Source organism: Takifugu flavidus, chromosome 10 (genome assembly GCF_003711565.1).
Source record: "Takifugu flavidus isolate HTHZ2018 chromosome 10, ASM371156v2, whole genome shotgun sequence".
NCBI classification, from domain to species: domain Eukaryota; kingdom Metazoa; phylum Chordata; class Actinopteri; order Tetraodontiformes; family Tetraodontidae; genus Takifugu; species Takifugu flavidus.
In genome coordinates, this window is record NC_079529.1 from 11,082,794 (window position 1) to 11,099,569 (window position 16,776).

General features: G+C 46.0%; 2 protein-coding genes and 1 long non-coding RNA gene across 3 annotated transcripts; 2 read left to right on the top strand and 1 right to left on the bottom strand.

Annotated features, from left to right (window-relative positions):
* The first annotated feature begins 1,792 nt into the window (after positions 1-1,792).
* On the top strand, positions 1,793-8,311 carry nagpa (N-acetylglucosamine-1-phosphodiester alpha-N-acetylglucosaminidase). Its single transcript, XM_057045384.1, has 12 exons — positions 1,793-1,977; positions 2,922-3,127; positions 3,202-3,469; positions 4,565-4,704; positions 4,779-4,887; positions 5,272-5,400; positions 5,480-5,685; positions 5,808-5,855; positions 5,948-6,076; positions 6,164-6,295; positions 6,491-6,572; positions 7,590-8,311. The coding sequence occupies exons 1-12, from the start codon at positions 1,895-1,897 to the stop codon at positions 7,819-7,821; spliced, it is 1,764 nt and encodes a 587-aa protein (XP_056901364.1). The 5' UTR covers positions 1,793-1,894; the 3' UTR covers positions 7,822-8,311.
* On the bottom strand, positions 2,479-4,825 carry LOC130532649 (uncharacterized). Its single transcript, XR_008952387.1, has 2 exons — positions 4,547-4,825; positions 2,479-3,458 (listed from the first exon to the last, which is right to left on the bottom strand). It is a non-coding gene; the product is annotated as an uncharacterized LOC130532649 (long non-coding RNA).
* Positions 8,312-10,683: 2,372 nt separating the features above from the next.
* Positions 10,684-16,094, top strand: tp53inp1 (tumor protein p53 inducible nuclear protein 1). Its single transcript, XM_057044916.1, has 4 exons — positions 10,684-10,907; positions 12,063-12,386; positions 12,940-13,432; positions 13,540-16,094. The coding sequence occupies exons 2-4, from the start codon at positions 12,260-12,262 to the stop codon at positions 13,736-13,738; spliced, it is 819 nt and encodes a 272-aa protein (XP_056900896.1). The 5' UTR covers positions 10,684-10,907; positions 12,063-12,259; the 3' UTR covers positions 13,739-16,094.
* The last annotated feature ends 682 nt before the right edge of the window (positions 16,095-16,776 follow it).

Consider the following 16,776-nt stretch of genomic DNA (forward strand, 5'->3'; position numbering starts at 1 on the left):
ATCTTTGCGATGGTCACTGTCATGCAACATTCATGCTCATTCGTGAATGTGAGCCATCAGTTAAAAGTTAACATTTGGCTAGTTTTAAGTAAAACACATAAACACAAAGAGATTTATATTATTTAGATATTGTATGTGTGCAAGAATCATGCTTAAAACCATCGCTTAGCTTTGTTTTGTTTGGGTTTGTGGCAATAAGGCGAGATACAACACAGGGGTTGGTGTTGGTGGGGAAGAAGAATATGTTTTGGTGAAAGTTTGGGCTGAAAGGAAAGAACTGGTCATAGTACACTTTTACAGTCCTTGCACAAGGTTAGAGTTCAAGAGACGTACGGGGGTAGAAGGACAGGGTGAGGGGGCAATTATCTGGTGTGGAGATTTTAATGGGCGCAGCACAGCATGGGGAAGTGACCGGACTGATCATAATGGGCAGATAATTGAATACATGGCTGAGAAAAATCTAGTGTGCTAAAACAATACAGGAACTAATATGAAAACGGGTAAAGAGTCTGTGCTGGATTTGACATTGATGAAATGAAAGGTTAATATGTTTAGAGGGAGGGGCTGCTGAGAATGGTGAAGTTAATGGGGATAGCAGGGAATGTATTTAACTGGGTAAGGGATTTTTTTTTTTAAAGTGATGGGTCCCTTCAAGTGAGGGTAGGGGCGGAGGTTTCAGGGCAACACGTCAGTGAAAATGCTACACCGCAGGGGAGTGTGGTCAGCACAGCCCTTTTTTCAGTTGTGAGAACTGATATATTCTCAGGGATTCCAGAAGTTATGGGGAGGTCACTGTGGGCAGATGATGGAGCCCTTTAGAAAAGAGGAAGGAACTGTCAGTATGTTGTAAAGGGGATACAGGAGGGAATATATAAAGCTGACAGATGGGGAATTAAAAAGGGTTTTAAGTTCATAGGTGATGGTTTTTTTTTTTTTTACAAAAAATAGGAGAGTGCAGTTTGAAGATGTATGGGAGTGTATTAGAAAGGGTAGAGAGTTTTTGCTTTCTTGGAATTTATTTTGATCAGAGGCTGAGCTGGAAGGAGCGTAATGGAGCACGTGGGGGTGGGAGGTACGTTCTTTGAGGAAATGGTGGGGTGGCCTAGTAGCCCGGTCTGGTTAGGGAAGTCGAAAAGTAGACTCAGCATTTATAGTAATGTCTGGAAACATTGAATATAGTGCAAAAACATCAGTCTATATCTTTGTATTGGCAGCTGAGTTGGTTGCAATACAAATTGCAGTGCAGTGGGTAATCCAGAATAACATCAAGAGGCACTAAATTGCAGTGATTCAAAATCTGCATTAACAAGTATTAAAACAGGAGTGTCAGCAAGTCATCAAGGTTTAGTAATAGATACAATAACAGAGTATAGAATATGTTTAGGGAAGGGGCTTAGTGTTGGGTTTTTGTGGACCCCAGCTCACAAACAACAGAAAGGAACAGGTGATAATAGCAAGATTATGACTAGGGCACAGCAACTTAAATAGTATCTTATATATGGTGGGGAAACATTCAAGCGGGTTGTGTGAGCATTGTCGAGAGCTGGAGACATCAGTGTACTTTTGGTATGTGGGCGGTATGGTGAGGAGAGGAGGCTGATTAGGGAAGGACGGAGGAGGCTGGGGATGGATGGTGGGGACGAGAGGGGCATTTTGAGATGTCTAGAGAGTTCAGGTGGAAATGAAGGAATTTTAGATCTCCAGCCAACACCGCTATATTGAAAAGGCTGTAACGAACATAAACGTCGATAGGTGGCAGTAGTGCGACAGCTTGGATGCAAACTGCCGTTAAAACCAAAAAGCAGAAGAGGAAGAGCCAGAGGCGCTCTGAGTTGGACGATGCGGAAACTGGCTGCAGGAGAGAGAAGCGTCGGCGGAGAGGTCTCCTCCTCATATGGCTGCAGCTTTGGGGAAACATCGATGTGTGTGCCTCCTGTTATGGCTCTTTATCCCACTGTCCCGGACCAAAAACCCCCGGTAAGACCAAAACTTTTCTGTTCAGGCAGCAGCTAATGCAAGCCTGCTAGCCCCCCAATATTCACGGGGGGGCTATGAATATTGGAGAAGTTTCGTTCTTCCATGACTGGTTTCGTTTTCTTTTAGAAGTCTTTGATCTGCCTGGTGATGATTAGGGTCACATTTAGCCCATCAAGAGCACACCAGATCCATCCAACTTTACAGCTGTTCGACGCCAAAATTTTAGTTTAATGTTATCTTGGGTCAAAGTTTAGGGGTGCGATCGACCTGAAACCTAAAGATAGAGTAAAATGACGATAAGACGACTGTGTAGTAACTATATAATGCATTGTCAGCTGTCAGTCACATCAATGAGTTTAGCCCGTTTCTCTGAACTGATATATTCTCAGGGATTCCAGAAGTTATGGGGAGGTCACTGTGGGCAGATGATGGAGCCCTTTAGAAAAGAGGAAGGAACTGTCAGTATGTTGTAAAGGGGATACAGGAGGGAATATGTTGAGTTGATGTTGAGTTTTAACTTATTTAATGATAAATAGCAGCTATATTCTATATAGGCTACATTCCTCTGAAATATGGGTCAACTCGTGTTTTGTTCTATATGCATTAAATTACATTTTCTAGTGTGACCACGCGGTGGCGCTGTTTGGCCATATATTTGGGTTATTTGAAAGATAATCCGCAGTTAGAGTTTCCAGGTTCAAGGTAGTTTTCTCTGTTTCCAGGTTGTTTTTACTCGCCTTATGACTGTATTGTGAGCCTTCCCACAGCCTTCCACCATATATAACAGCACGTCTCTTATTTCAGCATCACCACTATATAATATGTCCTGCCCCTAGTTATCCTTTATATGTGATGAAACCCAGTGTTGATGAATTAGTTGTATAAAGAAAGCTTCAGACTGGTTATACTGAGACCGACTATAGTTTCCATCTTTCTCTCTGCAGAGCCTCAATGGATGATGACCTCCTGTTGCCTTATGACCACGGCCATGGCCCCTCCCACTCTCACCGCTACGTCAGAAGTTGTCAGTCCGTTCTTCATGGCAACACCACCTATGAGAGTTGGCCGGCCAGTAACCATAGCGTCCAGCCTCCGTCTGAGTCCTCTGTGTTTGTGACAGAGACAACAGGAAGCTCCAGATGGGTTTATGGTGACTGGACGTGCAGACGCGTTAATTCAAAGTCCGATTCTCTGCTGAGGTCACATTGAGATGGTTGTCTGCAGGTCACATGACGGTGGTCCACGACCCTCTGAGCACTCTGTCGGTCCTGGAGCCCGGTGGGCCGGGAGGCTGTGGTATGAACCACAGAGCCACTGTGGAAGAAACGGCTGCAGCCGCCGGGTGTCTGGTCGCTCAGAACGCCGGTTTCTTCAACACAAATCACAACTGGTGTCTGGGAAACGTGGTGAGCGACGGCAGAATGGTGCAGGACAGCGGCGGCATACAGAACGCCCAGTTTGGCATCAGGAGGGACGGAACCCTGGTGTTTGGGTGAGACAAATGAATATTATATTTGATCAGACATTATTTCACAGGTTCATGTTGGACAAAGCCAATGTTGGCGTGACCACAGCTTTTATTTCGATAAGGTTGATTGTCCTCACTCATGACTAATCACGGTGCCACGCTATGATATTAAGAGTGCAGCTGGAGTCAGACCTCTGCAGAGTAGAGCAAATATTTATACCTGACACACAGACGTCATTGTGCTGCTCTGTGCTCCAGCACAGTGGCGCCTCGGCACGCCCTAAAAAACACACCAGCGACAATATTGCATCATCCACACAATGTAGTTTTTTTAGTGGTGCAGGACTGGTGGGGCAGCGCAGATGTGTCCCAGGCTTTAAAAATTGAAACACAACTTTTAGAACATGTGGCGTTGCTTTTTGCTGCAGTGGAAATTATTCAGACGCCATCGCCCCGGTTACACAGTAGAGCCCCGCCCACACACCACCCCAAACACTCAGACACAGAACTCAGCTGTCGATCCGCACTCGTGCCTGTGGTGTCGGGCGGACTGTTTAAAGCTAAACCGATGAGAAACGGGCAAGATTACGGGGAATTATATGTAGATCTGCTAAATCTAAGACCCATTATTGACCTTTCATCTCTCACTAACACACACGCACACACACACGCACCTTACATAACCTAAAAGTCTGCGTAAACATGAACAGATTTCGTCTTTCTCTGTGTTGGTTTAGTATAAATAAAAGCAGGATTGAAGTATTAAGCTTCCTGTTTTACGGCTCTGTCACATAAACAAGCTCGATTTGTCAGAAAGAGTGAAGCTGCTGCTGTTGGGCTTCTTCTTGGGCTGTTTCTGTGAGGGCAGGTCAGAGTCGAGGGGTCTGATGACCCGGCCTACTTCCGATGTTTGCTCAGCTAATCTCTGCTGTTTGGCTTAATATTCCATGTTGCGATGCCAAATTTTCCACCTGGAAGTTTCAGAATAGATTTTTCCGCTGTAGATGTTTGTTTCCGCAAATTGAATCTCAGGAATCAGATCGCATATTTTGCAGCATGCAAGCAGCAGCTGCGAGTGCCACTGTACTGCTCTGGACTCACAGCGTTGTGGTGTCCCAGGTATCTGTCACAGGAGGAAGTTCTGGATCAGTCCAACCCATTTGTGCAGCTGGTGAGCGGAGTGGTGTGGCTGCTGAGGAACGGCGAGGTTTATATCAACCAAAGTCTCACCGCTGAGTGTGACAAGACGCAGGAGACGGGTACGGAGGCGTGCGGGCATGTGACCGGACAGGTTTTGATGTTACTCAATGCCTCTTTTTTCCTGCCATCAAAGGAGTTTTCCGCACGTTTGTGGATGTGTCTTCGGCCAGGACAGCGGTGGGCCACGACGAGCAGGGCAGACTGATCCTGTTCCACATCGATGGAAAGACTAATGAACGGGGGTGAGCGATCACACACTTTTACAGATGCATCCAGGCCAAGGGCGATGGAGGTAAAGGGGAACCAGCAGGTTCGGAGAGAAGAAGCACGGTGGCCGTATTGGCCTGATGATGAGTCGATGTCAGAGATCTGATCGACAGGCGTAAATACGTCTGCTTATGTCCGTCCCATAAAAGTCCTCCACCTCGCGCTGTTGAGGCGTGTGCCTCAGTAAAGTCACATTTGAGAAAGGTGACGAGATCTCTCCCATGACCTCATCAAACCCCAACAACCATCCACCTGTTGAAGGACTCAGAGAAGCTCCTCAGGAATGTGAGGTCACCCCTGTGGAGCTGAGGAAGAGATCTGCGGTTCACTTTGTCTTGTCTGGTTGTTTCTGTGGACAGGATGAATCTCTGGGAGGTGGCTGACTTTCTGAAGAAGAACGGCGTCATCAACGCCATTAACCTGGACGGAGGCGGGTCTTCCACCTTTGTGGTCGGCGGCTCTTTGTCCAGCTATCCTTCTGATCAATGGTTGGATCATCCATTTTTCACACGTGATGAGATGGTTCCAGCAGCTTTTTCTTGACTCTCCTTGTTAATTTCTGGACAGTAAACCAGACGGCAGGTGGCGCTGTGCTCGCCGTGTCTCCACCATCCTGTGCGTTCATCCGCGCCGCTGCCAGCCAGAAAACTGCAGCGGACACGGCGACTGCGTGGATGGCTTGTGCCGCTGTCACCAAGGCTGGCAAGGGGCCGCCTGCGCCTCTCTGAGGTGTCAGCCGCCGCACTGCGGCCCTCACGGTGTCTGCAGCGCCTGTACGTATGATTAGATCCTGATTCAGCTCCTTTCCTGTCACCTGGAGGAGAACAAAGCTGCAGCAGCAGCAGCAAGTCTTCCAAATCCACGTCCAAGGTCAGGTTGTGTCTCTGTGTTGCAGCTGGTTGTGTCTGTGATGCTGGCTGGAGAGGAGACAACTGCAGCCAAGGTGACCACCAGCCTCACGCCACTCCAATAACTTCTTAGCATGTGTTAGCGCGCGGTAGCATGTCGGCAACGGTGTTTTCCTCTTGTTTAAAGAGTGCCTGGTGGGCTTTTATGGCGATGGCTGTAGTCAGAGCTGTGTTTGTGTTAACGGGGGTTCCTGTGACGCTGTCCACGGGCGCTGCGACTGTCCGCCTGGCTTCTATGGCGATGCGTGTGAGCAAGGTAGAGCTGTGCTACTCATAATAAGCAGTAAAGTCTGAGATTTCTGGATCCAATGGAACATTTGTTATGCGCTCCTGTCCTCCTCAGTGTGTCCTCTGGGTTTCTTTGGTCCATCCTGCGCTCAGGAGTGTCACTGCGATGACCTCTGCCCATGTGACCCGCAAACAGGAAGCTGTAACGTCACCCTGCAGGAAGACACAAACGTGACCTTACACCGAGGTGAACATGTCTGAGGACATCCAAAAAAACAGCTGATTTTGTGCGTGATCCAAGTAAATCTCTGGCAGCTGATAAAAAGGGCGTGACCAGAGCCTGACATTAGCGAGCAGCTGATATGGTTGATGACGGCATGTTTTTATTACGTCAGATAGCAGCTTCATCACTAATATGACTGGTTCTTCTCTTCCTCTACAGCTGGACACTGTCTTGCCAAGCAGATGTTTAGATCCTGGCAAGAAGCCGACGGAGGTCATCCTAAACAGCCTCACCTGTCTGAGTGAGTTCTGCTTTTTGGGCCAGGCGACCTGGTGACCTCTGATCTTTTGAGGGCGTGGGCAGATGTTCCTGATTGTGATTTTCAGAGTTGAAGTTAACTCCTGAAGGAGAAAATGTTTCCATCTGTGGCCTCATGTCAAACTCTCCCCACTCAGCTGACTTCTAAATCCAGACCATAATACTCCAGCATCTGATGCTGAATCTGGTTGCTTTGAAAAGACGACAAAGAGCAGCTCTGCTTTCACAGTTTGATGGGAAATATTTAGCAGTGGAACATCCGAATAACAAGTGTGTTCTTGTCTCTACTTTACATGTAAATGAGACCTACTCCACTCTTTCATTAGCCGTGTTAGCTTTCGCATGCAAGTGAGGGATTGTAGACTGTTGCCATGGTTTCTGTCCTCTACTTCAGAAGAACAGTTTGACTCGGGGCCCCGTTTATACGATAGCGTTTTTGGGTGAAAAAGCAAAAGTTTTGTTCTGTTTTGTCTGTCCGTTTACACGAGGACGCATTGAAATGGAGCAAAACCATAGGATAGAAGAACCATGGCAACAATATCATAGCAACAATAACCCCCATTCACCATCCCTGCAATTATTTTAGTTTTGTAGTTGCTTATAGATGCAAACTCCACCTGCAAAACGTGGTCCCTCACTATGACCATTGTTCTGCAAATGTTCACTGTTGCGATCACCTGCTTGCTTAAATGACATGTTCACTGCAGTGTTCTGGTGGTCTGTGAGCACCGAGATAGTGTTTGATACCTTGTTGTTTGCACGGGGAACTAATTTGCTACAGATCTGAAAAAGGTAGTGATTGGAAGGGGGCATTAAAGAGTCCAAACTGTCCGAACAGGAACAGAGGACCAAACGTATTTAGCTCAAGTAGCTAGCTCTAATTAGATTCAGACAGGATCATGTGACTGCCACTTCAAACAAATGTGTGTCTGAAAACATCCAAGTCAACGCGTCCTTCTGGACATCAGCCTGCCATGACGTCTTGTGTGGTTGTCCTCAGGCAAACCTGGGCTGTCATCGTCTTCACACTGGCCTCGCTGCTCTGCCTCAGCCTGCTGCTTCACAGCCTGAGGGCTCATCACACCTCGCTGCCGACGCCCTTCCCTCAACGTCAGGACTATTCTTATGTCCCGCTGAACAACATCAGCGGAACTGGCCCGCCCGCCGCAGGAGATGGCATCAAATGGGGGACCAGGAGGTTCCGACTGGACGATTCTGACTCGCAGGATTAAGGTGTGGTTGCCGTGACACCCACAGACTCCGTGGTTGTCAGGTAGATGATGAGTGCAGCCGCTCAAAAGCAAACTGCCAAATGTCTGTCACGGCCACACTTGGCCACAGGATCCAAGCCGTGCACGAGGTTCTGGCCAGTAACGAAGGTCACAGCTGAGACGTTTGACTCTTTTATTGTTGGAATCTGTTCTGGCGTCTTTATTTTTTATATAAAAAAGTTGCAATGACGGCGTTCTGAGTTCTGACGAATGCCAATGTGTCGTTTGTTCTTGGTGGACAAACCAGATTATTTCAGAGGAAGAGGGATGAAAACATGTTCCTCATCTGATGGGAGGGTTACAGACGAGCAGCTCCAGGCCCCTGGACATCACAGACAGAGTACAGAATTTCATAGAAGTGTTTTATTCTAACGAACGGGGCCAACGTGCAAAGGTTCACATGCTTCATAAAAACATTTTCCAGACCAATAAATGAAAATCTGCCTTACAATCGCTGTTGATTCTCTGGTGTTTTGGCACAGCCAAAGGGAAACATTAAAATTGGTGATGGCTAGCTTCGTGCCTGATGAACACGCACTTTTAACACTCAGAAGAGTTAAAGGTTAAATATTTAAGCAGATCGTTGGATTATAAAATATGTTAAATTTGTAAAAATTTAAATTAAGTCTGTAAAAATGTCACCGTCAGTTAGCTGCATTAGCATTAGTCACCAACCCCCTGATCCGCTGCAACATTGGTCCTGTTAGCATGTAGCCAACAAATGTTTAGATTGGATTCCTGACCTGCTTGACCTTTGACCTGCCACTGTTTGACTCTGAGGTCGGGGCATCTGATGAGCTGCTAATAAACACCCAGTTGTTTGAGCTGAAGGTGCATCCTGACATCCAGCCCACTCCATCTGACTTCTAACCTGCCTCTCAAACATCACTCCGTGTTCTACTTTCACTTTTTTAGTTGACTTAACTTCAACTAACTTTTTTTCCTCTTTAAAAAGACAACAACAATCTGTGCACTAACGCTGCTCTCAGATCTTCTTGAATGTTAATCCAACACATTATTCTGGTTTGTTTGTCATCGTTTTTCCTCCAGGTTTTCCGGAGGAGGAAACGGGCTTAACATGGGAAGACTGACACACAAACTTACGGTAGCTTGAGGAGGAAATAACGGGCGTAGTGACATGACTGCAGTGATGGTCGTTCCTCCACCAGCAGCCATATTAAACACTTGTGCTCTGAAGTCTTTTGACTCTAGCGCCACTACAAAACATAATCATTTAACCTCTGACCCTGAAACGGCTTCATCTTTAATCAGGTATCACTGAACGGAGCGCAGGCGTATTTAAGTCAAACGCACCCTCAGTGATGGTGGCTGCACTGGTGCTACTGGGACAAAGAGGGTTAATTAACTGGTTTACTGGGACAGAGGTCTAAAGTACTGGTTCTGCTGGGACAGAGGGGTTTCATAAACCAGTTCTACTGGGACAGAGGGGTTTCATATACTGGTTCTACTGGGGCAGATGGTTCATGCACTGGTTCTACTGGGCAGAGAGGGTTAATGAATGGTTCTACTGGGACAGAGGGGAGATGGCTGCCTGAATGCTCCACAGACGGAGGAGTGACTGGGCTAGTGAATCAGTAAGCCAGGAGGTGACTGACCTGTGCTGCTCTCGTCAGGGTTGTGAAACACAACAATAAACACATGAGTAATTATGTAAAGTGGCAGTAGGACGCAGCTGCAACAATGTGACACTGATAGAACACTTCAGAAACAAACATGTTTGTGCCATGACTTAATGAACACGATGAGTACATGACCCTGGTTACCCTCAGATGAGCAGCTGAATGTCAGCTGTGTTTGCCAGGTTTTGATAAACTGAAATGTTCATCAATGAGTTTTTCATTAATCAGGATGTAATGAGGTTACTGGGTCCATCTGAGGGCAGAGGGCTTGAGTTAGCCTTGAACGGGGGCAGCAGGCGGCTCACCTCTGGAACTACTGAGGTAGCATGTGTGTAACCTTAACCTTAACCTTAACCTTAACCTTAACCTTAATCTCAACAGCTGTGGTTAGTCAGGAGGGACTGCCACGACATCATCGGCACATCTTCAGAAGCTTTACATCTGTATGTTGTTAGCAGGTCGTTACAAAATGACTGCTCTTTGTTTAAAATACAACTTTTCAAGCCAAGCCAATATTTATGACATTTAGCCATTATAAACCTTTAATTATGAGCAGGTCGGTAGAGGTAATAATGTGGCGTTGCATAAACTAGAACACAGGAAGTTGATCTTATCAGCGCTGTCACAACAGCCCAGGTGTGACCTTGTTATGTGGGGCTGGGAACCCTGCAGTAACATGGTGTCCTGCTGCTCCTGTGTGTTTTTCCACACCAAAGTTTAAAATGACTTTGTTTTGTGATAACTGCAAAGCTCAACACCAGCAGGTCAGAGGTTCAAATCCTTCAGAAACACAGCTACGGCCCCGTTAAGACAGAGAGTGAGCGTGAAGATCGTTTCTTGTATTTTAAAGTCAAATCTGCATATTTTAAATTCTGCGTCCTGCAATTTTTTTTAATGCTGACAGCTTTTTTAAAATCTAAAATTCTATATGCTTTTAATGCCTTACGCAGCTATAGATTGTACTAATAGCTGAGGCTAAACTGAGGGTAGATTCACAATAGAAACATTTTCCTACATTATAAATCATATTTATGATTTAAACCTTTAGTTCCTGTCAGCACCTCTGACGCGTCCAGGAGGGGGCGGGTCATCTTGGTTAGCGACCGCTGTGTCACCGGATCTGATTGGCTGAGACGCACTAGGCCCCGCCCTCGAGGCCCGTGGTAGTGACGTCACGTCGATCAGCTGTTGGAGCTCCACAACAACAACAAAAGAGGGAGCAGTCGGGCCGAGGAGGAAGGGACGAAAGAAAACAAGACAGACGGCGCCCGACGTCAGTCACGACTTTTTGAATTATTTATTTCTTCCGCGAAGAAACGTCTCTTTTTCTATTTAATCAGAAAAGAACTCGTCTACCTCATTTTTTACGGATTTTAACATTGTTTACGTCTCCCTTGTCGGCCGCTGGTGAGTCCTTTGTCTTCTTCTCGGTTAACGTTCGCGCTTTTTGCACGCATTTTTTCCAAGATATGACGATATTTTCAAACATTTTACAACAGTGCATCGTATTAAAGAGGGAGACGCAAATGGAAGCTGTGTTGTTCTTCGTTTCGGTGATCTTTTTCCGCAGGAAAAGCTGCACTGTTCGCGTAATCTGGATTTAATCCAGGCTATCCTTAGCTTGCTCAGCTAGTCGTTATTTTCTCCTTGACGTCAGTGCAGAAAATGAAAGGCGACGGTGAATAAAGAGAAATATTTCGCTGTGGATGATCATAGTTGAGCATCCAGACGGTGTCACCCTCCCTGGTGTAGAGTTACAGCCTCCTCCCCTTCTCTTTTGTAACACTCTCCAGGTTATTATTGGACCAGTTCCTTGTTTTTGTCCTCGAATTGGTCTCAGAAACAACTAAACATCCAGCCGATTAACCTTTCAGAACATTGCTGGAACAATCGACCCTCAGATTGTAGAATGTGCGTCGCAGTAAAAGTTTGACAAATTCGGTGTTTTTCTTACCCTACTTATGAATTTGGTTCATCTGAAAAAGTCACTCTGGACTTTTGTAACCTGTGATCAACCTTTTTGTTTGATTTTCCATGGTCTTGTTGGTTTTCACCTTGCTTTTGTGAAGTTATTTAGTCGCAGGTTTGGCTCCAGGTTAGAGTGACCCGTGGAGTCTGTTTCCACTGCGTTTACATCAGCTTGGAGGATCTGATCTAAGAGGTGCTGAAGTTGCAGGAGCTGTTTTTCTGTCGCGTCTTTTGTTGTTCACTCGAAGCAGAAAATTACGATGTCACTAAACGCATCAAAACGGGATGGTCGGTTGAAATTGCAAATGAGGCGTTCAAGGCCGTCAGGATTCGGAACTTTGGCTGTTGCCCTCTGCTGGTAATTTATAGGTTATATTTAAATGAAAGGCGCTGTTTTTCGTATTTACGCCCCAGTTGCTTCATACCTGGGTATAGCCTCACCTCGTTTTGGAATCTGACAAACTCACCAGAAAAAAAATGTAAAATGTCCAGTAAGTCTGTTTAAACAGAAAAAAGACCTGGTCAGTCAGGACTTGTCGGTCCGTGAAAATGGTAACATCTAAAAGTTCTCACCTTATGTTTTTGTCTTTTCAGTGCTCTCCACGTGTTTTGCACTCTTCGGACCTGTGCCATGTTCTGTTGACCCTGCAGCTGATCCATGAGGACACCATGTCGATGCACTTTATAAGATTCTGACTGCAGCGGCAGCAGCGAATCCCTCAACCCATGAATGAGAACCGAGCTGGGTCACAACCCTCACGCAGCCGCAAACCCCCGAGGGACGGTCAGAGATGTTGCAGAGGTTCGCCAGCGCGCTGTTTGGAGGAAAGGTGGAGGAGTTGAGTCGACACGGTCGACCAGAGGGGGAGAAGGGGCCAGAGAAGGAGGATGAAGAGTGGATCCTGGTCAATTACCTGGGTGAGGCCCGCACGGAGGACCTAAACTGTCAAAAAAATTATGGCTGTTGGTTTAAAGTTAGAAGTAAAACACATGAGATCCCCCAACAATCGGGGGAGAGAAGAAACAGGAAAAGGGTGCATGGGTCTATTTTCTAGGTCATGGTTTAAATGATGAGCTCTGTCTAACTTTAGTCACCTCTGTTGGCTCCGAGGCTGCATTTAAAAGTAGCTCTAGCACAGAATAGATGCTGCTGTGAGCCAACTGTCAGAGCTCAGAGGGCTACAGCTCTGAGTTTGACCCGAATATAACCGAGAACTTTCAGGCCAGTTCCTCTCAGGTCAGTTGGACGTTCAGAGCTTTGCTGTTTCCTGTCGGCACTGTTAAACAGGGATTTCTGTGTGAAGTTGTGTGTATGTGTGTGTGTGGGGGGGGTGTCCAGAAACAAGCCTTTGCGGTTTGGACGACAGATCTAAAAGGCTCTATCTGCTGGTCACCGGTGGTCATTACAATGCGTGTTGTTTGGTAAATTAGTGAACAGCCGGTTAAAGAGTCTTCATTTGCTTCCCCACAGCTGAACCCTGCTCGGCCCAGTGTGATTCTGGCCTCTCTGAATCCACCATTGGTCCTGAGGAGGAGGACGAAGACCTGGTGATGATCCCCTCGCCTATGGCCAGTCCCCCAATCCGCTATGCTTCCTGTACGTCGCTCAACTCTACAGCTGAAACGGACCCAGATGGAGGAGTGGAGGAGGAGGAGGAAGAAGAAAATGGGTTCTTCCGTCTGGATGTGGGCTCTTTGGAGGAGAGCTGGTTTGTCACCCCCCCACCCTGCTTCACTGGCCGTGGCAGCCAGCCTGTCCTGGAAACCAGCCCACTGGAAAACCTGCTGATCGAGCACCCCAGCATGTCCGTCTATGCCTACCACAGCCCCCCCAGACTGACCCTCGACACCCTTCCACACTCCCTGGACCTGGGCCTGTTACCTGAAAATAAGACCATTGCTTCAAAAAGCAAGTGTGAAGGTGTGAAGAAGGGCAGACGAACGCTGGACGGCACCCATCGCAGGTCAGTCCAGCTTAAACTGCAGAGGCAGTTAGAGGCTCTTTAAAGGTTGGTTTTGGGTTTCTGTCCTAGAATTTGATTAACGTTCGCCTCCCTGTCGCCCCCTGCAGGCCAGAGGCAGCCATCTTCCAACGCCACTCCAGCCAGCACTCTGCTCACGGCGGCCTCCTGCGACAGCGGGTGAGCAGCGCCACACAGTCCACCCCCCCGCTGTCCCGCAATGCCCTGCGACGCCTCAACCTGCTGCGCCCTCCAAAGGTCAACACCATGCACCTGCACCAGCCCAGCCAGCGACACCTGAACTTCTGACATCTTCACACCGGCCGTTCTCACACACACACACACACACACTTTGGTCACCAGCAACACACCCTGCCCCCCGTCTCTTCTCAAATGTGATTGGATGGTGAAATAAGCTCCTCTTCCATCCTTCCTCCTATACACTGAGGAAGGAAGGAAGGATGCAAAGACATGCGTCTCCTAGTTGCCATGGAGATGTTTCACTCTCTTCTTATGTAGGGTTGATGCGGTAGGTCACTTTACCCAGCGGCTGGTTCAGGAGGCGTAAAGTTGATGTCGGGGTCCAGTCTCTTGGGCCCTGATGGGACTCAATCATGTGACCCGGTGTTTCCGGTGAATCGGCAGTAACAACCTGGACTAGTGAAGAAAATGAGCTTTGACCTGGTGAAAAGGTGGTTTCAACAGCTCTACTCTAATGGATCAGCTGCATGATGGGAAATGTAGAATCAGAGGTTTAAGCAGCTTCTTACCTGTTTAAACAAACAAGTCAGGATATTTAAGAGCTTCACTTTCCTTTACTCTCATTTAAACATGCATCTTCATTTCTTTAACAACAAACCTTTGGCTTCAAGTTGAGGTTTCATCATTTAGACATTGGTTGAGGAGGAGTGAATCGGACTGTCTCCCCCCTCACAATCCGGCAGGGGACCCTCACCACCCAGTTTCGCCGTGGTGAGAGTGGATTTTGCGCCGCTGAACCTGCGTCTGACTTTAGAATTCAGTACTTTTCAATTTTTTTCCTTTAAAAATTTTAAAAAGAAAACATACTGGGTTAAATATCACTAAACGCCTTGTTTTAACGGTAGTGGTGAAGGTAATGGAAATGAAAAATGTATTTAAAAAACTTCTAAAATATTTTTTGAAAGATAAACAGATCAGTACATATCAGTATGAAACTCTAAGTTAGTGTGTTGAGTTCTGCTGCGTTCAGAATGTTGAGAAAATGGTTTCTTCTTGTATTTTGGTTTGTTCTTTGGCAAATCTGCAGTTCACTTCTCAGGGTCGAACAATCACCTTTTTCTGGTTAGGAACGATGACTTGATGCTGTCGCTTGTGCTGCACCTGTTCTGCTGATTCAGTTCTGACCCGCCGCGAGCTCCGAGCAGCCTGTTTTAATGAGTATTTTAATCCCGGACTGTGAAAATTTACTGGTAGATGTCGAAGATCTGGAGAGGAGAGTTTTCATGTTTTACCTGAACCTGGGGTGGTTTTAGAACAATGTCCTTAATTATTTTAAAACCTGGACTTTTCATGTTAACTTAGTTACATTTACAAAAATAGTTAAACCAAAAATGTAGCACCAGTGGTTCATGGTAGTGTTGATGGTTTTGTTGTTTGTTCTTTTAGGTTTGTCTGTGACCTTTGGCTTCTGTGAGCAGCATCATCGATATTTGACTCTCGAATATATTGAATATATTCTTTTTCAACATTATTTGAAGCAGGTTTAAAGCCAGCTGAATAAATCTGTAATCTTGAGGAAAACAGTCTGAACTTGAACCAATTGTGAGGTGGAGCACGGAACTACGGGCCTGACGCCAGCCCAGTTCTCGGTGTCCGGGTCCGATGGATTCTGAGCCCTGACAGCTCTCAGATCAGATTTTTACAATCAGCCGCAGTTTTTACAGTGTGACTTTGTTTTGTGGTCATGATGCCTTACTCGGATTCTGTTGACTTTAGTTAGAATCTCAAGTTAGCTGTAAATATACAACCATAGGATTTCTCTGGGTATTTACACTGTCCTTTTCTCTCTGATATTGACCTTTTTCCATGTGAACTCATGTTTGTACACAGACAGAAGGGATGATCTGCCTCCTGCTGTAAGGAGCCTTAAATCTTTGCTTTTTTTTATTTCCTCATTGTGAAACTAACAGGGATTTTTTTTTTAATGTTTTTGTTCAATGCCTTGAAATTTTCGGATCACGTGCCTTCCAGCTCGAAAGTTTATGATGCCGTGACAGTGCATCCATGAAGAACTTGAACCCCCTTTTTCTTGGCTGAAAACTGGAGCCCACAGCCGGACACCCCAGCCCAACTATGCACCACTCTGAAATCATTCATCGGTTCCACAGACTCAAACGGACAGAATAATGTAGCAAAAATGTTCCTTTTTCTGTGGTTGTTAAAGAAGTCTGGAGAATATTCTGTGGCATTTTTATTTTTCACTAAGTGTTTGTTGCTTTTTACTTGTTTAGTTTACTGAAAAAAATACAGCACTTTGCCAAAAAGGAAAAAAAGTTGTAGGAATTGTAGTGTTTCTATTTATCAGATTAACTCATCTGGTTTGTTTTGTATGTGTGGCAGATCAGATGGGAACAGTGCAGACATGTGATCACCTATTAGCCTTTAATAAATGTTTTCATACACACCTCGTCTCTGATGGCTTCCTCTGCGCTTCGTGGTCATGTGACCCTGTTCTTGTGTTCTCTGGACAATGGCTCAAAAGCCCCCATTAACAACACACACTGAGCTGTTGATTGTCTATATAATTGTCGACTCTGAAGACACAAATATAGAAAAACCTAAACAAAAAGTTTTTTGTCAACCTTATAAATGTTGCTGGAGGCCTTTATGCCTGAAACTGCAGTGTCTTTAAAACTTTTGAAGTAAGTTTCTGTCTCAGAGAGAGCAGAACTTTCTGTATTTGTGCTTCAACAACATCCAGTGGTTCATTTGGCAGGTTGGTTATGTGTTTACAGTATATAATCAAAATAAAATGAACCCTTTTTTATGGAAAGGAATTAATTTACAAAATAAGAATTTTGATACTCGTGCCGACAGACATAGTTCCAGCTCGATAGTTCCAAAGCAATCCTCCTAGAGACGGACGTCCTGGTGATGTAGCCGTTCCTCTCCGTCTATAAGAAATGACCGATTGGGTCACATCCGGTGTGGTGTTTGTGTGTGTTTGTGCACGATTTCTTGGGTGGAGCATCGTTTGTACTCTCATCGAGTGAGTTTAGGCTAACATGAGCTGAAGATGGTCTTTTCGGGTTGTGAGTCTCCATCTGGTTAGAGCACAATTAGTTCTTATGCATATCAATAATCAA

Coding starts and splice junctions, on each gene's coding strand:
- nagpa (XM_057045384.1), top strand. CDS start 1,895: ATGGCTGCAGCTTTGGGGAAACATCGATGTGTGTGCCTCCTGTTATGG. Junction 5,686..5,807: donor TCACGGTGTCTGCAGCGCCT/GTACGTATGATT, acceptor TCTGTGTTGCAG/CTGGTTGTGTCTGTGATGCT. Junction 6,296..6,490: donor AAACGTGACCTTACACCGAG/GTGAACATGTCT, acceptor CTTCCTCTACAG/CTGGACACTGTCTTGCCAAG.
- tp53inp1 (XM_057044916.1), top strand. CDS start 12,260: ATGTTGCAGAGGTTCGCCAGCGCGCTGTTTGGAGGAAAGGTGGAGGAG. Junction 12,387..12,939: donor GATCCTGGTCAATTACCTGG/GTGAGGCCCGCA, acceptor GCTTCCCCACAG/CTGAACCCTGCTCGGCCCAG. Junction 13,433..13,539: donor CTGGACGGCACCCATCGCAG/GTCAGTCCAGCT, acceptor CGCCCCCTGCAG/GCCAGAGGCAGCCATCTTCC.